General features: G+C 48.8%; 1 protein-coding gene across 1 annotated transcript in view; it reads right to left on the bottom strand.

Annotated features, from left to right (window-relative positions):
* Positions 1-11,141: 11,141 nt before the first annotated feature.
* TSPAN32 (tetraspanin 32) overlaps positions 11,142-23,897 on the bottom strand; it is a 30,612-nt gene continuing 17,856 nt past the window's right edge. The window contains exons 5-8 of the mRNA XM_086472211.1: positions 17,496-17,597; positions 15,886-15,978; positions 14,177-14,260; positions 11,142-11,914 (exon numbers count right to left, since the gene is read on the bottom strand). Coding sequence (XP_086328337.1) covers positions 11,819-11,914; positions 14,177-14,260; positions 15,886-15,978; positions 17,496-17,597 — 375 coding nt within the window. The 3' untranslated portion in view covers positions 11,142-11,818. The remainder of the gene's footprint in view (positions 11,915-14,176; positions 14,261-15,885; positions 15,979-17,495; positions 17,598-23,897) is intronic.

Below are 23,897 nucleotides of genomic sequence, written 5' to 3'. Positions count from 1 at the left end.
TCTCTGCTGCCGGGCTGGGGCTGGGGCTGGGGCTGAGGCGGCGGCGCGGGAGGAGGGAGACGGCCCCGCCCCCGCGCCTGCGCCCCGCCCCGGACACGCCCCGCGGGCGCCCCCGGCCCCGCGGCTTGCTGCGGCGGCGGGGGGCCCACACACCGCCCCCCGCGGAATTTCCGGCCCTCTGCTCTTTTTTCCCACTTTTTTTCCCTTTTTCTTCCCCGCCTTTTTTTCCTTTTCCCCCTTTTTCTTTTTCCTAGTCTCTTCCCCCCGCCCTTTTTTCTTTCTTTTTTTTTTAATCTTTTCTTTTTTTCCTTTTTCCTTTCTTTCTTTTTCTATTTCCTTTTTTTTTCTGTTTCTGTTTGTTTGTTTTCCCCTCTTTTTCTTTTTTCTATTATCTTCTTCCCCTTTTTTCTTTTCCCCCTTTCTTTTTTTTTTCTTTTCTCTTCCTTTTTTTTTTCTTTTATCTTCCCCCTTTTTTTCTTTTTCACTTTTTTCTTCTTTTCCTCTTTCTCCTCTTTTTCTTTTTTGTATTATCTTCCCCCCACCCTTTTTTCTTTTTTCCTTTTATCTTCCACCTTTTTTCTTTTTCCTTTTTTCTTGCTTTCCTTTCTCCTTTTGTTTTTTTTCTTTTTGTAGTTTTGTTTGTTTGTTTTCCCCTGTTTGTTTTCCCCCTTTTCCCACACACCAGGAGCAGCTCACAACTAAGAGTTTCCTACATGCCAAGTGGCAGCTACAGAGCAGGTGTTGGCCTGTAGCATCACCATCTTCTAAACCTCACCACCATCCCTTAAACCTCATCCCTGTCCCCTAAACCTCACCAGGCACCCTGGGCTGCAGAGAGAAACCACTGTGAATGGGTGCAGGGTCCAGAAGGAGTTGTATTTCTATACATGGAAGTTTTAGAGTCCATGCATGAGGGAACCCCCCTCCCAAAAAAAAAAAAAGATAAAAGGATTTTTACATTTAAACTCACACTTTGAAACTTGGAGAAGCATTTCCTCATTCATTCCCCCTCATATGGTATCCTAAGCTCTGATCTGCCAAACACTTTTTGCCCAAGTGTGTGGCTTTATTACTGCGAGCAACTGTGTCGAGTTCAGTAGAACCACTCAGGATGTTTTCCCTCCGTTACTGGGTTGCAAAAGCATCTGGGTGGATTCAGGGCTGTCCACCAAAAAAGTTAGGGTCACATGTGTCAACGGTTCAAGTAAGCTTCACATCACAGCTTAGAAATTTTAGTTGAAAAAAAAAAAAAACAAAGCTGTGCAGCAGAAGCATAATGAAATTTCCCGATTTTTTGGCCAAAACCCACTTTCGCCCACTTGCTCATCCCTAGAAATATACATTTTTCTCACCATGTTATGCTTCCAACAAGCTCATTCACTTCATTGGTACTAGACGGCTTACAGGGGGGTTACAGGGGTGGCTTCTGTACGAAGCTGCTAGAAGTTTCCCCTATGTCCAACACAGCCAATGCCAGCCAGCTTTAAGACGGACCCGTCGCTGGCCAAGGCTGAGCCCATCAGCAACAGTGTTTTTTGCCTCTGTGATAACGTATTTAAGAAAGGGGAAAAAAAAGTTGTTGTGCAGCAGTAATTGCAGTGAGTGAAAGGAGTGAGAACAGGTGAGAGAAACATCCTGCAGACACCCAGGGCAGTGAAGAAGGAGGGGGAGGAGATGCTCCAGGCGCCGGAGCAGCGATTCCCCTGCGGCCTGTGGTGAAGACCATGGTGAGGCAGGCTGTGCCCCTGCAGCCCATGGGCGGTGGAGCAGATGACTGCCTACACCCCGTGGAGGGCCCCCACGCCGGAGGAGGTGGACACCTGAAGGAAGCTGTGACCCCGTGGGAAGCCTGCACCGGAGCAGGCTCCTGGCAGGACCTGTGGCCCGTGGAGAGACAGAAGCCCCCGCTGGAGCAGGTTTGCTGCTGGTGACCCCGTGGGGGGGGGGCTCACGCTGGAGCAGTCGGTTCCTGAAGGACTGCACCCCATGGAGCAGTTCATGGAGAACTGCAGCCTGTGGGAGGACTCATGTTGGAGAAGTCATGGAGGACTTTCTCCTGTGAGAATTACCCCACATTGGAGCAGGGGAAGTGTGTGAGGAGTCCTCCCCCTGAGGAGGAAGGAGCGGCAGGAACAACAGAGTGATGAACTGACCCCAACCCCCATTCCCTGTTTCCCCCTGCGCTGCTTGGCGGGGGAAGGAGGGAGAGAAATTGGGATCAAAGTTAAGCCGGGAAAGCAGGGAGGGGTAGGGGGAAGGTGTTTTTAAGATTTAGTTTTATTTCTCATTACTTCTCTCTGAGTTAATTGGTAATAAATTACATTTTCCTGAAGCCGAGTCTGTTTTCCCCGTGACGGTAAATATTGAGTGATCTCCCTGTCCTTATCTCAACCCCACAAGCCTGTTGCTACATTTTTTTTCCTCTCCCCTGTCCAGTTGAGGAGGGGGAGTGATAGAGTGGCTTTGGTGGGCACCTGGCATCTGGCCAGGGTTAGACCACCACACAGCTCCAGCAAAGGTTGGGACCTTACCATGCTAAATATGAACGCGGTGCCCGCCTGCAGCATCGTACATGGAAACCCGCCCTCTTTGTGCCTGGGCACTTCCCTCTCATGAAAGCGTTTCAGGGAGCAGCTTCTGAGCCAAACGTTTTCACACTCGATGGAGTCTTCCCTGCCATGCACCCCATAAGCAGGAATGTGCTGTTAGCTAAGCGCACATTTCCTACACATGTACACTGAAAATGAGTCAACTTGTTCCAAAATCATCCCATTGCCCTCAGGGATGAGTTGGTCTAGGGCTCTGTTGTGTTCATCAGACCCTTCTTTGCCCCCCAGTAACAGCTCATGGCACTCCACAGCAGCGGGGACTGGGGACGAACAGAAGTTGGCCCCATTCCCCAATTACTTATGCTGAGTACGTCCCTGATTGCTGGCTTGCCATGGATGCATAAACCCTTTGTCTCTAAGCCACATTCACTCATCCAGCCTTACCAACGAAGCCGGCAGTTCATGAGGCTATTTATGCATGTAACTGCTATCCCAAATTATCAGTATGACCCGTCTGGTTACGGCAATAGCCGTAATCCTGTGTGGCTCCTGCTCATCAATCCAACAGATAACGTCAGGATCCCAAAGCTGCTCACTTGCTACATCATAGCGCCCCGCAATATCTTTTCTTCTGCACCTTCATCCTTTCCATGTATAAATATTAAAACAAAAATACCAACACCCCCCCCCCAACCAAACAAACAGAGAGGTTGAAGATAGGAGGCTATGTGAACCAAGGAGCCGCTCGTGTACTTAGGTGAGTCTCTGCGGGGAAGAGCAAACTGGTGCAGCTGCAAACTGGTAAGGCCTTCAGCAGCAGCAACCCCACTGGCTACGAAGGAAATGACTCTGAAATCAACTCTTGTGTGCTGGAAAGCAGGCAATCCCAGCTGCAATCACTGCCACAAAGTTGGCATTGAAACGGCTTCTAGGGAGCTTGGGATTGCTTTTTTTTTAATTTTGCGACTGTTGCTTTTCTTTTCTCGCTTTCTGCCTTTTTTTTTTCTCTTATGTTGGGAAGTGAAGGAAAATGGAAAACAAGAAATAAACCTTTTCGTACCCTCCAAAAATTGTATTAGCAAGTGATTTGGTTTGGAGCTAACACGGTTCTGTTTCTGGGACCTTCCTTCAGGTTATGTTGGAACACGTGCTGCCCAGGGCTCAGGTACAGATGTGGCACTGGCAGGGGGAGCAGGGACACAGCTGCACCACCTCTGACATCAAGCTCCCAGGTACAGGCTAAAACATACTGGGCCTAAACTGGGTTCACCCATCTGGCTGTACCAACAAAGTCCTCTCCGAAACTTGGAAGTGGAAAAGGATTTCAGATATCGTCCAAATATATTGTTTTTAAGCAGTTCAGGTGGGTACATTTGAAAACTTTGACCTTAAGGTACAGGAAGAAAAAAACCACCACCGTGGCAGAATGACAAGAAAACATACACTGTTTCCCAAGATTATGTGTGATTTCAGATGTTGTGTACCCATTTGTCATGCTGTACTACTTGCTGTACAGTCCATAAAGTACCAGCACTGCCTTTCAAAGACTCTCAGCGCCTTTATCAGCTCTTTATAAAATGCAGCTGTATAAATAAGTAAAACTAATTTGCACAAATTCAGTTCATGTATCGGTGTCACATGCTGGTATCGAGTGTAAGCGCTATGAATAGGGCTGATGACTTCCCTCTTCAGGAGGATGGGCTCGGTTCGAGAGCTCAGCAGTGCACCATGCTAATGCACAGTCCTTTACAGAGCAGCCAGCTGCAGGCAGGTCTGTGAAGAAGCTACCTGCCTCCCAAGCCTCACCTCACTGAAAGAAAACAGTAAACTCTAAAAAAGTAAGAAAAAAAGCACCCCAAAACCCCAAATAAAAAAATCCCCCCACCCTCCAGCAGCTGTTTGAATCTGCTTTCGCAATCGGGTTTGCAGGCAGAGTGAAGTGGCAGAGAGCAGAGGCGCTTGCAGTGGTTTTCGTCTGTCTTCTGGCCTTGGGTTGTTGGTTTTGTGGGGTTTTCTTTTTGTGAACATGTTTATAAAAGTCAGTGTCATGCTTGTGGGTTTTGGCACAGCTGCCATCTACATGTATGACTCACCAGGGTCTGTTAGAGCAGATGTGGCTTGAGCTGCCTCCCAGCCCTGGGTTTAGCAAGCAGCTCCTTACCAGCAGAACTCAGCGAACCCAATCCCTGGGACTTCGAGCCTGCTTCTCCCAGGGAGGTGTCTGCCAGCCTTCCAGCAGCTCCACCTTAAAAAACCCTTGTGTTTTATAAAAAGCAATGGAGGGAGGTGAGGGGAGAGGACAGACCGGCCCCCTCCCCACCTCCTACACATCCCTGGAGAGCTGGCGAGCAGAGTGCGAAACGATTAGCATCAAGGCAGGCTTTAAACGCCTAAACTCAGGGTCTCCAGGAGATTTGGGAGAGCAGATGGGAGTCCCTCATCCACTAGGGACTATGGGATGGCTGCCGATGTGGGTACTCTGGCTTGCATATCAATCCCCCTGCCCTCCTCACAGCCAGCGCAAAAATGATGGACAAACCATGGGAATAAAATGCACACCGTTTTGTGGGTGAGCTTCTAGTTAGCTTTTAACAACCACATCTTATCTTCTGTGGAAAATGTGACAGAAATAGTCTGGGTTTACAATTTACCTGCAGTGGTAAAGAAACTCAAAACAACAGCAGCATCACCAAAAATCTTTAAATGGGACATTTTGGAGATGCATGAAAAGAAGCTCAGAAATTAATTCTGTGGGAAGCTAATAGTCCCAGACCACATAAGAATAACATCCTATGCAGCCAACAGCCTGCAATACTGTTTATTCAAGGCAAGCACTGAGCAAGGGCAAGCTGCAGGGCATGGACTGGCCTACAGCAGTGGGAAGGTGGAGCTCCATCACCTTGGGAGAGGCCCGCCTGCACCCCTGGAGAGCCAGACAACGCCTTCATTTTGAGTAGAAAAGATAATATTAAGAATCTTATCCATGTATCTAAGGGAATATCTCCAGAATATCTTTTCTGTGCCCCAGTGGGAGCAGCTGGCACCTGCTCATCTGAAAATCCCCATGCCCAGCTCTGCGAATTTGGCTGAAGCATAGCTGAATATCATGATAGCATCGTGATAGCCCGGGGGCTCATGCTGGCCTCACAGCCTTTGGTGGGGGGTTGAGGCAAGCAGAGACCTGTAGCTGCGCCTGAAATTTCTGTTTCTAATAAACTCAACAAATGGTTCCCGTCTGCGCGGTCTGTCTCTCTGCCATCTTTAAATATTTATGTCAACGTATCTATGGTGATGGGTCAGGTTATATAAAGGGGAGGAGGAAGGAGGGGGGGCAGTAGGGAAGGATGGCATCGGCTCCCACTGGAGCTACGGCAGAGGGAGACCAAACCTGAGGGTGTTTCCCCATCCCCAGACACATCCCCATCCCCTCAGCTCAGCTCAGACTCTGCTGCTCGCGAGCCCAGAAAGTGAACATTCATTTTTCTCAGGGCATCAGAAAGGGCCGAGCCGCAGCTGGGCTTAGCTGCGCTTTGCGAGGTGCCGTGTGGGAGAGCCAGAGCCCAGCCCATCAATGCAGAGAGCTGCTGTTGTATAATCAATGTATAATTCATTAGTAGGTGAATAAAGACTGGAATAGCTTATTGCTGATGTAACGGGGCTAAAAAGAAAGCGAGCACGTCCATGAGCAAGCTGGTGTGCGCAGGGGTTAAACAATAGCACTTAGTGATGCTGAGGGGGGAGAGAGGGGATTTTGCCTTGGGATAACATAAACAACCCTGCTAGCCGCTGCCAGTGAGCGAGGCAGGGATAGGCATCTTCCTGGCAAAACTGCTGGGAAGGACCTTTCCTTTTCGCTTGCTGGAGTCTAAGGGAATAGCATCTGGTAGATAGGAGGTTACTAGCTGTGGGTGGCCACCTCTAGGCTCAGCTGAAAGTACTTCTCCCAAGATTGCTGATTCCTCACAAGCTGAGCGACTGCCCTGTATCTCTTCCAGATAAAGAGATTTATTTTTTTCCCTCATGACCCTCCTTGCAGGGGTAGATATGCAGATTGCCTCCAGGCATTAAGTAGCTTGATGGACCCCCAAAACACTGGGTGACTAAAGATAGCACTGGATTTGTGCTGGGGGTGAGTGGGATGGCAGGGCGGGGAGTGGAGCAGCCTTACCAGCAGGCCTGCAACCAATCACGGGTTTGGCACTTCCAGCCAAAAGCTGCAAAACACGCACCACGGGTGTTTTTCCAAAACAGCCTCAGAGGCTGCGCTCAGAGGGACTCCCCCTCCTCACTTCTGTGCTCTCCCCCCCCCACCCCCCCCAGAGCTACATCTCCCAGCAGACAGGGCTGATGCTCGCTGCTGGTTGCTCACCCTTCCAGAAGAGGAACTACACAGTTAAGACAAAAAATCCCTTTTTACCCCCATAGAGCATTTTACTAAAAGAGAGCTGCAGCCACACTTCACATGAAAGTTGCAGGGCACATGTTACCTGACCGGGTATTCGGAGCAGCTGCTGACCTTACCTGCCTTCAGCTGTGCTGCCAGAGATCTCCTGCGTGAAGCATCTACCACCTCTGTCTGGAGGACAATTGCAGTCATCTGCTTTTTCAAACGCATTGCTTCTGCATCTGGTTAAAAAAAATAATAAATGTCTGTCAACTATTTCTTCAAAAAATATTTCTTATATCTGCAGCTCAGAAATGCAGCTTTACCTTGGCAGGAGATGGCTTCCTTACCACCCCAGCGCTGCAAAGATCCACCCAAATTTGCCAACTTACAAGGCTTCGGAAGAACTCTACTCAGCAGTTATCTCCTTTAGGAGCTTGCTGCAGGCATGAATCAGAGTTGCACAGCAAAGGGGCTGTTGCGTGAGGAAGTTGTATTTCAACGGCAGTGGGAACTGGCAGACACACAGTCAATAGGGCAGGAAACAGCAAAACATTTTGGAGCCAAGCCAACGCACCACAAGGCTGAAAGATTCCCACTCTCCTCACCACCGAATCCCTCTAGAGAGTCAGTAAATTGCTTGGCCTGTGCTTTTCACAAGTGCTCTGAGCTCCTCAGGTTTTTTCCAGGTACTGAAAAATGGGATTTGCAGAAGCCTCGAGCATCCTTGGCTGCTGTGCAAAGCTGTGCCCTGCTCACCTGCAGTTCTGCGTGAGCAGTGCATTGAAAAAGCAGCATCTGCTGCCGTTGCAGCAGGCTCTGGGAAAGCTCCCCTGGCTTGCAAGCAAGCTGTGGTCCGGCCACCCACGGGCACGCAGGGAGCCCCAGATAAAGCCTCAGGGGAAACTAATGCTCACGCTGGCAGAGCAAGACTTGAGCGGTGCATGGGTGGTGAAGGATGGAGAGCAGCACAGAAGGCTTCTTGTCACTGCAGCAGGCTGATGGTCCCCAGCCCCGCAGGTAGATCACCTGGCCTTAGGTTGCTCCCTCTTCCTCAGAGAGAGCTGGGGGTTTGCCTAAAATAAAAGGAAAACGGTAACTCGTGATCATAAGCTAACACACACCCATAGAGAGGCCAAACTGCAATTGCCCAGGTAACCTTGGTGGAACTGATTAATAATTGCTGGAGTTTAATTGACAATTAATTGGAGCCAATTCACAATTAAATATTTAACTTTGCACCTTTGGTGTCTCTAATTTTTTTTTTTTTTAATATTTTTTTCTCCTGCATATGCCTACATAAATAGGGATTACTTTCCTACCAGAGCTTGAGTGTTGACATGCTTATAACAACCAGCTTCCGCTTGTGCGTGCCCGGGAAGGCTCCCTGGCTCTGCAGGTGTTTCCTAGCGTGGCTGCCAGTTTTGCATCCCCACTGCTCAACTCCGTGCTCTTACCCCCACAAAATCTCTCTCGTGCTTTTCTCAACATTGGGTAAATCTCAGCAGCACTTACAAATAGGTTCCTGGGGTTTTGTTCCGCTTGCACAAGACCTGTAATTTGCCCATAGCGAGCAGCACATTACGGACTACTAAGTGCAAGCACGTTGACTGCGGGACAGGCATTTTTTGTGGGCACAGGTGTAAAAAGCACCCACTTGACACCCGCCACCTCGCAGCTTCATCCAGCCATCCCTGGGTGCTGCTGCTTCTGCAACAGGTTTCTAAAAACTGACGAGTCAAAGGCATCTGCTTTCCTGCTGCTGGAGACGACGGCGGGATGCCATCGCAGGGCAGCAGGAGCCCCTGCTGCTACGCACAGCGCGAGAGCTACAGTAGAAGAACGTATCCAGCCTCACACTGCTCTGCCACCCACGCACTGAAGGTGCTGCTCCTTGCAGGGGAACTCCAGCAGCAGGTGGAATGGGAATAAAGATCAAGAGATGGCCAGCGCGTACATACAGAACAAGGGGTTTTTGTTTTCTGTTACAGTTTGTTGGAGTACTTTGTACCAAAAAAATTACTTAAACTCTTGTTTAAGTTGTCTCTCAGGGGAAAGAAAGGGACTTCCAGCTCCCTGGGACAAGAAATTGCATGCTTCCAGTGTGCTGTGCTTTGGGAAGAAGACACAATGACTCTCCAGGCACATTATCCCCGTGTGAGATGGTTAGTACAGGTCGTGTTCTCATCCCTGCTGCCACCACAACAGAAATCATTACAGAGGTGTAAAAACAGGAGCTACGCACACACCCCCTACACGGCCAGTGCTGGCAAGGTGCCTGCTGCTTCTGATGAAGTTTCAGTGATTGAATACAAGTGATTCAAGGGAAGTGAGAGCTCGGGGAGAGGGATACGATAGTCTTTCAGTTTTCTTGATCATATATTTGCTACTCACGTCCCTAATCATCCCCTTACATCAAAAAATCCACCTGGGAAGGAGGAACACCTAAAGCTTTAGCAGTCCTGGTGGTGAAGCTTTAACAGAGATCTTTTCTACTTGACTTCAGAGTTGACAAGGCTTAACCAGGTAACCCCCACTGCTAACACACACGATATCCATTTGCTCAATCTCCAGTGTTTTTTGATACGACAGAACATCATCACTTGTCCCACCAACACAGAGCAGTGGGTGAGACTTGACTACCCAGAGTTTAAAAAAGTGAAACTGTAAAGATTTCTTTTACATAAATACTCTGGTCTTCATTGCCTTAAACGTGTCCTCAAGCTTTTTTCCTGCCCCTGCTTGCATTACTTCTTGCGAGATACCCGCCTGCTCCGCCAGCAGCTGGCCAAGGGTAGGATGAGGCTGATGAGCAGCTCCTTTTCCTCCACAGGACCAATGCCATCCTCTCCCTCTTGGCTGCTAGGGCACACTGCTGGGATGGGCCAGCACCAGCTGCTCAGGGAATATCTCTTCCCAGCACTGAAAGAATTACTGAGGGCTCTCCATGACGCAACCCTGCGAGCAATGCAGGCAGCCTCATGCACAGCAGAAAAAGAGAAGGAATGACAGCCTTTTGCAAGAAATTCATCTTTATTGAAGCAACCATGACTCACATGAGCTGCCAGCTGGCCTGAGGATTAACAATAGCAGTGGCCTGGACAATAGGAGCTGGAGCTCACAAGGGACATTGTGTCTCTCTTGAGAGCGATATGCTTAAGAATACCCATATACATATAAAGTGACTCTTTCCCCACTACTAGAAAGTGGGTATGTTGGCAAGTGCACATCACCACTAACTCCCTGCTAGACCGAGGCCTGTTGGTGACTGCCAGGAGGTAGCTTGACTCCGGAGCAGCTGGAACTTGATCCTGCTTCTAGTGAAGCCAATGGTGAAGTTCCACCAGTTCCCTGGGGATGGGCTGAGGAGGGATAGCCCTTTCCCACCCCCTCAGTGCAATTCTTTCCAAAGCAAGATAGTTGCAGCCCTGTTAAAATGCTAACCAGGTGCTGCAGACTGTACTGCTGTTCTTGTATGTGTAGCAGCTCCAGCCTGAGGGCCAGGACCTGTCCTGAACATCAGCGTGAGGGTTTCCACGTTTATCTCAATAAACAATTGCTACTTACTGTTTTTCATGGCTAAAAGCCACAGCAAAGGAGGGGGGGGGGGGGGGGGGTGAAAGCTGTTGTTGGTTCAACAGCCATTTCCCATAGCCCTATAGCTTACAGCAGGTTTTCCAGCAGGTGCTAGATCTGTTGCAACGATGGGTTTCAGCCTAGAAGCAGCTCTGCCTCCTTGCAACAAGGGCAAAGCACACCAGGGAGCCACTGTTTGAGCTAGAGTGAGAGCAGAATTCTTCAGCTGATTGAGGCTTTTAAAATTTCTCTTTATTATCAATAAGGTGATGTAAAGAGGACGTGGAGTTGGGACACTGTATTGTTTGACCTGGCTAGAGATCAGTCCTGTTCTCTTATAGATTTGAACTTCAGTCCTGCGTGTATGTGTAATATCAAAGTGCTTTTGTAGTGCACAACGGCACAGTGGGTTAGCGAAGCTAGATAAACACAGTGCTAAGGCTGGAAGTTGAACAAGCCCCTGTGAAATCAGTGTGGCATCAAGCTCCAGGAGGTTGACTAAATCCTAAGAATTAAAAAATAATGGTGTATTGCATTAGCACAGAGGAATAAGAGGGATATGTCTTTATCTTGGTCATCTGCTTCAAAGCTCATGCCCTGCTTTCTGTTTTGTGGTGTTCGCCACCCCCCCCCCCCCCCCCCCCCCCGATCTCTGTCAAAAGCTCTGTAAATCTGGCAATATTTGAAAACACAGGAAAAACAGCTGACAGTTGTTGGATGCCTACACACTTGAGCATGATCAAAAACGTGCCCAAAGTCAATCATTACAAGCGTCCAGGCTAGGAGAGCACATTTCCCATCAGCAATGACACCCTTTGTGTCCATCTATTTGCTGACAGCACAAGATCAGTCCTGGGCTGCGATCCAAAGCCATCTTCCCAGAAACACTGCATCTTTGGGGGTAGAGGGAACAGCTCAGATGACAGCACCAGAGAAATTTGGTTTAATGCTGTGATTTTTTCTGGGCTTTTCTCTCCATTTTTGTCCTAAGGGGCTGTGTGTCCTGCTTGTGGAGCTACAGCCCACACATCCCCTGGTGAGGCGATCTGCGTGTCCAAGACCAGATGTGCATCTCGGTCCTTGCGCGGTTTTGGCAAAGGTGTGGGACTGCTCCTCCGCAGAGCATCATCTGCTCTGACCAGCTCAGAAATGCACGACAGCTCGTAGCGCAGGAAGGCGGAATGCATGACACACGTCCCACTGCCTGCCCCCACGCAACGCCTTCCCAGGGGGTTTTGTGGGTGCCTTCAGACATCTTCCTGCACCAAGAGCGGGCTCTAGCTGGTAGGGATGGCCGGGCAACGAGTTTCTACCTCTCTCGCAGGATGTATTTGCCTTTCCGGTCCAGGCTGCTGCTGAAGTGGATGGAGAACCAGAGGAATGAAGTCAGGATCATCCCATAAACCTAAAAGGAAATAAATGAGGTGGGGACACAATTAAATGCTGAACTGATTATGATGCTCCATCTGTGCAAAGAAGCAAATGCCTGCTAGTCCACTTGGCATTTCTGAATTTATCTGTCAGGAGGTCACATTTTTCTTAAGAGCGCTGTTTTTCAGTAAAGTGGTGAACACCAATTCCAACACAGGAAAAAAAAAAAAACAAAACCCAAAACACAGAGCATCTGATTGGTATTAACACAGTACGGCTCAAACCCAGTCCTAAAAATACCAAGAAATGAGATGAAATCAGGAAACTCAGATTCCAAATTCCTGCCGCAAAACATTCCTCTATGCAAACAGACATCTCTCTCCCCCGTAATAGCCTTTTGTAAAGATAACATAGGGAGGAAAAAAAAAACCCAAGCCTCATGTATTGTTTGGAGTAAAAAACCTAAGAAAACAAAACAAAGAAACCCTAACAAAACCCAATCCCTACCCCATGCACGTGCAGAGGTTTGAATGCAGAGGACAGTATACTTCCTCTGTTCTGTGATACTCTGCCTGGTATATCACAGGTATATCAGGATTTACACAGGCAACATATCAAAGGCAAGGCTGCTGTGAGAAGGGTAGTGAGGGCTGCAACAACATGCTCTTTCCTGAAATTCTGCCTTAACATGTGAGTGTCTTTGCTGGCAGCTTGATCTGGGGATGTGTGTGCATTGTCGGCCAGCAACATCATAGCAGCTATAGCCCACGTCGTCTGCTTCCTTTGCATCCTGCCATCACAATACTGAACTGTGCAGCAAGATTTCCTCTCGCACACACTTCAAAGACAGCCGCCTTATCTGGCTATAGCATCAAGCTGTGAAAAGAGAGATATATAATAAAAACACTTCCGCTTTTGTCTGAACATAGCTGCAGTGAAATTCCTCCTATACCTGAGAAAAATTAGAAAGCAACACCAAATATTCACACATGACTTTACATTTATACCCCCACAGCAATGCCTGATGGTTTTCCTAATTTAATACTAGCAGTATAAAATAGAAAAGTGTTTGTTCCTCTGGATTTTGTTTAGATGGGGAGGAGTCTTCTAACCCACAATTATGCCAAGGCAGACACAGGTAGTAAAACAATCTCCAAATACATACTCAGTCAGGAAAGGTCACCCCAGCTGGGGAGCAGCATGGAGGTATCACAGCAGACCAAACCTCTCTTCATGGTGAAAAAACAAGTCTCCTTGCATGTACTCTTTTTCTGGCATGCCTCACCCACATGTGCTGGGCTCTCGTATAGAGGTAATTGCAGTGATACACTTCTGCCAAGCTGCAGGTGGGCATACGAGCAGGCTTGTTTTAATCTTAATTAGCAGCACTCTCCAGCTCCAAAGGGACCATCCCCATGCAGCGACCAAGCCCCCTCACCACTGAAGGGCACACTCCTCTTGCAGAACCTCATTTATTCTTTTGTCCTCCCCCAAGCAAGATCCTCAAATTCAGTACGGACCCTTTCTACCCAAGTCATCCTCCAAGATGATCACAGCCCTCCTCTGCAAGATCCTCCTTTCAAGATGGCTCCTTGGAGCACATGAAACACACTTTGCTCCTCTCCTTTGCAGCCTGCTCTTTACAAGCCCATGCTTTGCCCACCCACTGCTCGAGGTGCACCTTACTGGGTTTGTTAGCAATTATTAATGGGATTAAACCTCCCCTTTCTGCACAGCTTTCCAGCTCCACTGCTGGTGCTCAGTAGCTTTCAAGACCTTCTAGCTCTGGCTGCACAAAATGACTTCCCAGGCTGAGCTGGGAGGCAGCCAGTGAAAGCCGGGCAAGGAGAGGCAGCAAGTTTCCCAAAATATGGAGCTTTTACTGCATCTCCTTTTCCACAAATGCTGCTGGCTTCCCACCTGATCCTCAAGGCCTGTGCTAGGTGACACGGCCTCACTTGCAGGAGAAGCCATGCAGGCAAGCCCGGCCAGATGAAACAAAAGCTGCCACAGCCTGCTCCTGCTGCTCCCCGCCCCCAGCTGCCGTGCCTAGCTTGGGCAGAAAAACCGTGCAGCAAGTCTGTTCCTGCAGGAAAACCTCTGTGGCCATCAGCCTGGCCAAGACAGGTCCTGGCCCTTTCTTGATTTCCGTGGTGGGGTCTGCTACTGCTTTCTTCTAGGCTGCTGGTCTCCAAAATAATCAGAAATCCTAGTTTCTGGGGGCTAATTTAGGATACGCCTCCCTTGCTGGATCCTGCCTCTCTCGGCCAAAATGTGAAGGAACAGACGTAGCTACCGAGAAGCCGATGGTGACACCCAGGAGCGTGGAGACAAAGTCCATGTGCTTCTTCAGGAAGTCCTGGATCTCTCGCAGGCAGTCCTGGGAGGAGAGAGACACCCCTTGCAGCACAGCAGCAGCTTGGTGGGGGACTTCGTCCCCCCAACAGCACTACCATGACCCCAAACAGCAACAGAGGCAAGGGGGAGGACGCAGCATTGCACGGCTGGGCTGCTCCATGGGCAGCTCTCCTTTTTTTCTGCTGCTCGCTGCAACTTGGAAAGACAAACACCCGCAGTATATTTTCTATTACTACAAATACACCTATGATTTTCTCATTAAGATGCATTTCAGACTGTGGGGGATGTGCGTGCGCACAGGTAAGTGTGGTCATGCAAGAGCTTTTTTCTTTCCACCCACTGGCAAATGGAAAGGGGGAAATGAAAGGATGGAAAAGCAGAGCACACCATAATGCTAAATACATCCCCCAAAGATACTAATGAACTTAATGAACTGCTCAGTTTTGCAAGCTGTCACAAGCGTTAATATACATTAGCCTTAAGCATGCCAGGGGCCCCATGGAAATGCAGGAGGTGTTAGCCAAGAGAGCCATTTCAAAAGTGCAAGAGCGTGCCCTCGGTGAAGCAATTTGCAGAGTGAAGTAAGAATGCTCAAAGCCAGAGAGCGAATGTACTGCAGCTACCAAGCCGTGATCCCCTGGGTTGCAAAACGCACCCTCCCACCCACCTCGCCTGGCTCGCCACCGGAGGCAACACAAACCATTAGCCAGGGGGGAACAGAGTCACCCCTATGGTGCCCGGTTTAGCTCTGCTCTCCCTTCCTGCTCTTTGAGCCAAGTTCAACCCTGCTGCAAGACGTGACGTTCCTGGAGCCGGTGCTTTGAAACGCTGCCCCGCGGGCTGACGCGTGCCTGTGCATCACAGCCTCCTGTTAGTGCTTGACGTCTTTGCCTGACGATGTTTTCGTATAGCTGTAGCAACACGGCTTTGTTTTTCCTAGGGACTACATACATGCTGATGCTCTAGCTACTTCAGCTGATTTGGCTACGCCAGTGGAAGAAAAATAATCATACAATAGATTTGCTCGGGGAGTATAAAGTCTACATTGCAGCTTCAGTGCAGAGGCAGTCTAATAGTGGTGGCTTCTCACTGAGATACTGCAAAAAGGAAGAAAGAAGCTCCTGCCAGGCATCATCATCCTGCTTCATGAGTTTCTCATTTTAACTCCTATTGAACGCCCCGGGAAAAAGGAATTACAGCAAATCCCACGTTTTCTGTTAGTGGGACATCTTTTAAGCCTCAGAAACTAGTGTCACATGGAAAAGTCCAACAATTTTTTTGAGCTCAGATACGTGCCAGTGATACCTCTCACGTTCTGTGTACACAGGAGATGAGGAGGAAGCTGGAGGGAAGCGGCAGACTGCAAACAGAAGCATTTTGAAGGCTTTCAAGAGCTGCAAAGGAAACACATCTGCAGCTCTGAGACCTGCTGATCCAGCAGGGCTCCTCCAGCAGGTGACACGCCTCCTTATTGAAACAGCAAAACCTCAACAAAACAAACCCCAACTCGTAGCACCCTCAAACCATGAGAAAGCCACAATTCTCATTAATACTTAACCATTATCGCTGGTGTCTACCAGTGAGGTTTTACCAGTTAGCGAGTAGTGGCACAACCCCACGGTGGGGTGGAAGAAACCATCCCCTTACCTGTCCCGCATCGTGCACCTGGCCGGGCGGGCATGTCTTTTGCTCAACACTGGTGGTGTCCCCAAAAGGAGAGTGCTTCCCGCAGCACAGGAACTGGAAGAGAGGGAGAGGTCTGCCAGCCGCCCACTGGGGCTCTCCCCTCGCCACCAGCTGCTGCGGCAGGACGTGCCAGCGATGGGCCACCCTTCCTCACTGCTCTCACAGCCAGGGTGAAGCAACCAGGGCTGCAAGGAGTGAAGCACATAGGTATGCAATCGACCGCTGCAGCAATGGAGGTTAAATTCAGAGGAGATGGATGGATCTGGCCCCAAAGGGTCAGGGGCCAAGCCCTCCCTCCATGGTCACACCAGCTCTCTCAGCGGCCGCTCTGGAAAACTGTGGGATGCACAGACTCAGGTTTCCACGGCCTGTTACGGGTGGGGGCTGTCCCCAGCAACACCCATCATGTTTCCTATAGGCAGGGTGAACTCGCCAGCTTGCAGTTCTAGCAGAAGTTAAAAAAAAACACAAACCAACCAACCAACTCAAACCAACCCAGGAGTAGGACTGTTTCTCCATCAGTTAAAGTGGCTAAAATAAGCAACCAAAGAAGCTGGGTATTGTGCCTGGTTCTCTTTGCCAAAGGAGACTCTGGGTCTGCTGCTCCACAACCCTGCAGAGCAAGCACCGCCACACCTGGTCATGGCTGAGAGCCACCACCGCTGTTGCAACGAGAAACTTTTGCCCTTTTTTCTGCATTTGGAGAAGCATGGATGAAAGCAGCTTTGGAAAATATTTGTTACAATGATTTAAGAAAACACAGAAGGATAAAGGGAGTTGCACAGGAGGTGTCTGGAAATAGGCAAGCAGAGCTGACCTTCCTGCCCAGCCTTGCTGCGTGCCATGAACTCTCTACCCAAACAGGCCCTGCTGCGCGAGGAGATAGCATCTCCTTTTCTCAGTGGGGACTTGGGAGTTTCTCACCATGGAAGAAATACTCACGTATCTCCTGTAGCTTTGAGGGCAAGTGTCCTCCCTGTGCTCTGGGCAGCCACCCTTGCCCACATACTGAGCCACAGAGAAGCCCCCTGTGCCAACAGCATCCTGGGTGGTGGGTTGTGGAGCTTCTGCAGAGCTTGCTAGCACCCTCCAGCACTGAAACAGGCCACAGCCTCCAGTACTCCTCAGCTGTAGGCTCAAGGGTAAACCCAAATAACCAAGTCCAGACACTTCTGCTGGACAATGTGGAACTCTTCCCCCCCCACTGGGGACACCAGAGAGGTGGATGTCCACTTTCTCATGCCACAGATAGAGAGCACAGCAGAGGGCCTGCTGAGACAGACTATATATATATATCAGCTACAGTGCAAAAGCTTTTAAGGTCTCGCACCAGAGTGACACTCAGGTAGGTGGCCCTTTCCTCCTGTTAATAGTCTGGTTTGTCAAACCTGGGAAAGGAAGAGTAGGAAGGGAGGAGCAGACTTCACAGCAGGCTGGAGGACTTGGCTCCTGAGGGAAAACAGCATTGCAGCATCCACAAGGCAGAGCACAGGCATCAGCCCCACCCTGCTGAAACCACCAGGAAGATACCCCAGGGGAAGGTTTTCTGCTAAGGCTGAAAGATAACTTACTGCTTCATGGATGGCAGTCAGCTCGTGCCTCCTGAAGCTGGAGGCATTCCTCCTCACCTCCTCGTACACAAAATCGTACACATCCATCACGCTGTCTTCTACCTGCGATGAAAGCAGAGATCTGTGCACAGAAAACACTGACTGCAGTCATCTCTGGAGAGAAATATGCTCCTCTCACATTCCCCCCAGAAGGTGTCCCAGGTATAGCAAGACAACTAGTGCAGCTATTAAACGACCACCATGCAGCAAGGGGCACCTACAGCATGGCCAGTCCCGCGAGAGGGGCTGCAATGCTGCACATGTACCACCTTCTGCTATGCATGGACACTTTGGCATCACACCAGGGTCTCACACGTTGATGGCTGGAGCTCTTAGCCAGTTTTGGATTTAGGGTCAGAGAAGAACACTGGTGCCCAAGACCAATGTGTCTCCAGGTGCCTCTGTCAGGCAGGGATGACACCCATCCCGACAGGTGACTGTGAGGACAGGCACACATGGCTGAGATGCTAAAATAAAAATGTAAAAGGACCTCAGATGGCTGGTATTATCCCAGTGACAGAGGAGTTCTTCCAAATAGAGCCAAAAAAATAACAGAATGATTCAGTGGTGAATCAGACCCTAAATATTTACCAAATGTGTCAGAACTCACAGCCTGACAGATCCCAGGCAACTCCTGCTCAGGTTTCAAAGGGGAAAAATACGACAATTGCCTTCAGCGCCTGGAGTCAAAGCCTTATTTCTTCCTTTTGTTTTCCCTCGCTTCCTCACCAGCATTGATCCGAGCAGGCCTGCAGGCAGCGCTTGGCTTTCAGGAGGGAAAAATCAATCAGCGAGACAGACGGAGCGGGTGGCCATGTGGCGATGCTCCGGGAGCAAAGCCGTCTCCCAGTGAGGCTTTACAGCTCACTCTTAAGGGGATGTGCTTGGAAATTACTCTAGGGGAAAAACACCTCAATGCCATACACCTGGGGGTAAAACCAGGGTCATTCAAGGTGAATACAGCCACCGTTACCGTTATTTCTGTACCCAGCCTGGCTGTCCAAAATGCAAGCAACTAACAGAGGCTGATAACCAGGGAGGGGAGAGAGGGAGGTTGGGAAGGTTACTTGTATCCAACTTGGCTTTGTCCCACCAGGAATAGCGTTTAAAGGCTCACGTTGGAAGATTTTCCATGGCTGTCAACATGGAGGGGCTTGGGGGCTTCTCTGAGTTTATCTGCAGCAAAGCTGTCCCAAGATGCTCCACCACCCGTCTTGGAGCAGTCAGTAGATGAGGCAGGAGCAACCCAGCTTTGACAAGAGAGGTCTGATGACGGACAGGGCACAGATATTCTGAGTCAAGGAATAAAGCCTCCGCAGCAAGGTGTGTGATGCTGAACTGTCCCACCCAGGTGAGGAGGGAGGATGCTCATTTTGTCACCCCCACGTATCGGAGCGCATTGAGCAGGATGGGCGCAGCAGCAAGACAAGATCTCTTCTGAGCTGTGCACCATCCTTCACCTGAGCAAACCTTAAACCCTAATGAAAAGGAGAACATCCAAGATTTTCTACCTTCTTGTTGGCCATAAAATAGCTTTCCAGCAGCAGCAATGAAATAAACTGATTCAATAAAAAAAAGAGTGTCCACTTCCACTGAAGAATTGGATTAAAAACAATGAAAAAAAAAAACCCTTTTTAACTGCTCTCGTGGCCTTGTGTTGCTGAGGAAGTAAGGAAGAACAGAGCAGCTGGCTTCTTAACCCAAGAGATTATTGCCTTTTGAATGTCCCAACCCTAGTCTAAGACACAAGAATAAAAACTATTTTGTATTGTGGCAACACACGAGTCTCAGTAAGGTAATGGTTCTGCATGTGTAATTCTTGCCTTTTCGTATTCATCACCAGGCTCAGGACATTTTCCTCCGAAAGGCCTAAATTCGGATGACTTAAAAATTTAAAATGTGTTCAAGCAAGTTGCTATGTCCAAGCAAGGATTCAAAGGTTGAAAGCAATCCAGAAGTTTAACTGCTTCTAAAGGTCTGCTGAACTCTGGGACAGGAAACATTGGGACAGGTAGTTTTAAGCCCCCTGCCTTGGCTAGGCACATTCCCCAAAACCTCACAAAAACCAGCAAAGACGCTTCTTTGGCGGCAGTGAGTTTTGGGCTGGATCTGGCTGCTTACTTTTCAACTTAAGCCAAGGTAAGGTGAGACTTTGACCAGTGATGTTTCATCTTCAGAGACAAACACAGGCTCCCCAGCAGCGAAGCAGGCTCTCACCACGCCACCAGAACCAATTTGCTGTGTGGAAAAGTCAATGCTCATCAGTGTTTCGTGCTGATAACAAACCTCAGGGCCCAGCTGAGGCTGATGTCCTCCTCAGCAGCTTCTCCAGTGGTCGTGCTGCACTGGGAGGAGGGCAGGTGAGCTGCCCAGGTGTTGGCAGCTGCTGAGTGCTGCCTGTAGCTGCCTGCAGCAGCTGCCAGGCTGGTGAGCTCCCGCCAACTCCATGAAACCAGGAGAGGATTGATTTGATCGGGAGAGAGGCCCTGCCTGGCACAGTGGTGCACGTTTGCACCTTCGCACCTTCCTCATTATTTTAGGTACCATTCAATGACATTACACATTGAGACTAAGGCTGTTTGGAGGATAGGAGTGGATAGGAAAGAACTGAAGGAACAAGATGCTCATAACAAAGCTACAGCAGAAAATTATTCCAACTGTTGGAAACAATAAGGGAAGAAACCACGAGCAGTCACTGATTCACAGCCAGCTTGACTACAGCGACCGTGGTGATGATGATGAGGCTAATCTCCAGGTACATAACGACTACTTAAGATTCCAACTGCACCCTGTTTCTGAGCTTGCTTGTGAGCTGGTTTCTCAGTTATTTTCTGATTTTTTTTTTTCATTTTGTCAAGCAGCCTCCAAGAAGTGAAAGCACAAGAGATTAAATGGAAAATGTTTTGTAGTAATGATTTCCTTTTAGAATGTGTGTCTGGGCAAGCCTAAGAATACAATTTGCTGATTAGTCGTTCTCAGCATTTCTATCTATTAATTATATCTAGCATTTATATCCAGCTATTATCCAAATACACTCTTCAGATCCTAGTAACAGAATATCAAACTACAAAACCATGTTTTTTTAAAGAGTTAACTGACTGTAGTTCCTCCGTATCATCTTTCTGATTTTTGCCAGGATCATGTGATTTTGCAGGGGAAAATTGCCATCTTCATAGAATGTGGCAGCCTGTTTTCAAAGATTACTGTAGAGAGCTTCCTCATTTAAACATTTCAGAGGTAGGTATAAAGTACTACATCTCAGTATTTATCCCTGGCTGTTTCCTTCTGTGCAGGAGTGTGCCACAGAGCATACAAGGGGTCTGGTTTAATAAGAGGAGACACATGAGAGCAAAAGATTGCACTAACAAGCCATCATCTTAGCAACTTCTCTGCCCGGGATGGGGTTATGTTTATACTCAGAGCTGCAGCCAAGCTCTGAAGCACGTCACGCATGGCAGCATCTATCCAGCCCAAAATGTCATGCTAACTCATGCATGCCTAATGCTGTAAAAAATAAAACCTGAAAGCATGAGACAGTCACCAGGTGGTTTCATGACCTATTCTTATTTGCAACATTATTTTATCCAGCAGACCCAAGCTCATCCCCACATCTTCCTTTGACCTGGAACATAGCAGAGCTAAGAGGGAGACTGCAGCACTGTGTTGTACTCAGTTGCCATCCTCAAAAGACTCCCATTGCACAGTCCACTGACAGGCAGCTTTGAGTCCATTGTCTCCAAAGAATTTTCTTTTCCTGTTTCTTACACCAGGTGTTGGAGGAAAAAAGATATTAAAAATAATCAGGGTGCTTTCTCTCATGGTTAAGCAACAGGATGCCTTCTGAGTTTGAGTGGTTACGCGGATACCATTAATAATACGCTTTAAGGAAGCCACAGCTGTGCCCCATCCCTTAACTCAGCCAGTAGTTAGCATATGACGGTCCAATACAGCTGGAGCAAAGAAAGTCTGTCCGGGCTTCTCTCCGAAAGGTCTTGCACTCCCCCCCATAAGCATCATTATGGCAAAGTGGATTTTCCTGTTCCTACTGACATGCTGTGACCCACTGCTGGAGGAGTATTTCTGGATGAAGCTCTCCCTTGGAAGGAGACTGTGCCTGCGATGCTCATCAATAAAAAACACCAAGCACATGACAAAGCATCAGCTGGGCTTTGGCTTCAGAAAAATCTCCAGGTTAAGTGATATGGAGGTCACACCTTACAGCAATTCTTTTCCTGGAAGAAGCTGGGTGAAGTGTTCCAGCTCTAAATTAGTCAAATAATTACTGCCTCCCATTTCTGTCTACATTCTTTAATGAAACATTCATTTAGGGATGTTATCGATGGATACAACAAATGGAAAATCACGACTGAGACTGATGCGGCTGACTCTAGATGACTCAATAGAGTAGCATTTTTCACTTAAAGTAAAAGAAATAAGGAATTTTGAGATTGTTTATCATCCTCTAAATCCTTTATCCCCCAAGAAGCAGAATTTATGACTACAGGAAGGCCTTTACTCTAAGCCATTAGTGTTCTTCCCCTCGGCTATTAGAAACCAAAGCAAATTTCAGTCTTACCTCCTCCAAGAGGAAAACTGACATTCTTGACTTAGGTTATTTATCAAGGATAACTTTTGCCTGTAACTGGATTTGGAAGAGAAAGATTGGACAAGGAGGTTAGCCCTCAGATCCTGATCCCTTTGCAAGCCAGAGGTGTCAATGAATCCCCCTCCTACTGCCAATGAACACCCATGTCTAGGCAACCCGAGCGAGGCACTTAGATGTACATTGGAACAATGACGTAGACTTGTACCAACAGTCTGAGACTTACTCAATGAACCATTTTTGCAGTAACCATTAGCCAAAAACCCCTCAGGATTGTCTCAAAGACAAGCCCACTTTTCTCCTTTCTGTGTAACGGGAATGCCCTTGACATGGCAGGGGGAGGAAGAGAAGCATGGCAAGCAGAAGGATGACCCTCCTCTCCTGTGGCTCTTCATGCCTTCGAGGCACCAGAGCACATGCACTGCAGCCTCAGCACTTCATCTTCTCTCAGCATCGCCAAGGAGGATGTACTCACTAGCATCACCCAAATACCCTTCAGCAGCAGCTACCACAGAGCCCCCCGCTCAGCTATAAATGGCAAGTTGGTCAGTTAAAATGTGAAACTGGAATAAAGTGGTTAACTCACTTGAAATCCTTCCTTGTTCCAGTAAGAAAAAAAAAATCCACATTGGCATTTTGTGATCTTTGTCTTCCCTTTCCTCCCTGGTGTGCAGAAAAGCACACGTTCACAGCGTGTACTAAGCCGGGGGGGGGGGGTGGGGGGGTGCAGCGCAGGCAGAGGCAACTGCTTGGGTTTGGATAAAGCAACGATGCAACTGCAACGAAACAGAGGAGGGAAAACTGCTCTGGGTGTTTCAGCCAGGTTGCAGAGCAACTCCCCTCATGCAGATCGAGCACATGGTAAGACAGGCTCCCCCCACCCCGTGTTTGACCAGGCTGTCATTGCTGTATCCAACACAGCCATCACAGCTTGCTGCAGCTTTACATTCCCTTCAGGGCATGTCTGCTCCCCTCCTCTCCAGCCTCCCTCAAGCCCATCAATGCCAGCTGCAGAAATCTGGCCAGCACTGCAAACCAGAGCGGCCTTTGAGGCCCCCAGTGGAAAGCTGCACAAGATAAGAGGGTGCTGCTCCCCCTCTGACTGCTGACGGTCACTGGAGACTGCTGATGCGAGGAGATCCAGATGAGGCTTTTAGCTAAATGGTTTTCACCTTTTCTTTCCAATATCTATCTATACTTTATCTCTCTTGGAAAAAAAGCACACTTACCCCCACTTTCTGATATCACAAGAGGACCAGGCAAGCTCTGACTATCTTTTGGTCCATCACTGAAGGAATACATGGCAGAAGAGAGCACAAAAAACATCATGGAACAAAAGATTCACGAAAAGCGAAGCCTTACAAAGCTGTTTCTCTCTGATCCCAGTGTTTCCATCGGGTCCTTGCACAAGACATTTAAAACAGGAGGAAGTGCTGAGCTGTTATACTACTCACCTCCTCCTCATTTCCCATCTCCACATCCCAAAACAACAGCAAAGGTCCAGCTGTATGGGCACTACACATCCTGCTCAGCCAGCAGCCAGGATTGGGCAGGGCAGAGCCTCCTACTCAACCAAGTCATAAACCCCCAAGGCCACCTCTGCGCTACTCAGGTGGGGCCAGTAGCATCGCTTTGTGACTGTGGCAGAGCACCAGATGCTTTACAAGGAAGCACAGAAAACCCAGGCAGGGAGTTAATCAACACCAACAATTTTCCCCTAAATTCCCCAGACCTGGGGCCACACCCCTTGCGAGTGACAC

Source organism: Leptosomus discolor, chromosome 12 (assembly GCF_034619465.1).
Source record: "Leptosomus discolor isolate bLepDis1 chromosome 12, bLepDis1.hap2, whole genome shotgun sequence".
NCBI lineage: Eukaryota > Metazoa > Chordata > Aves > Leptosomiformes > Leptosomidae > Leptosomus > Leptosomus discolor.
The sequence above is the reverse complement of the archived record's forward strand: the minus strand, read 5'-3'. Positions and strand labels throughout refer to the sequence as shown.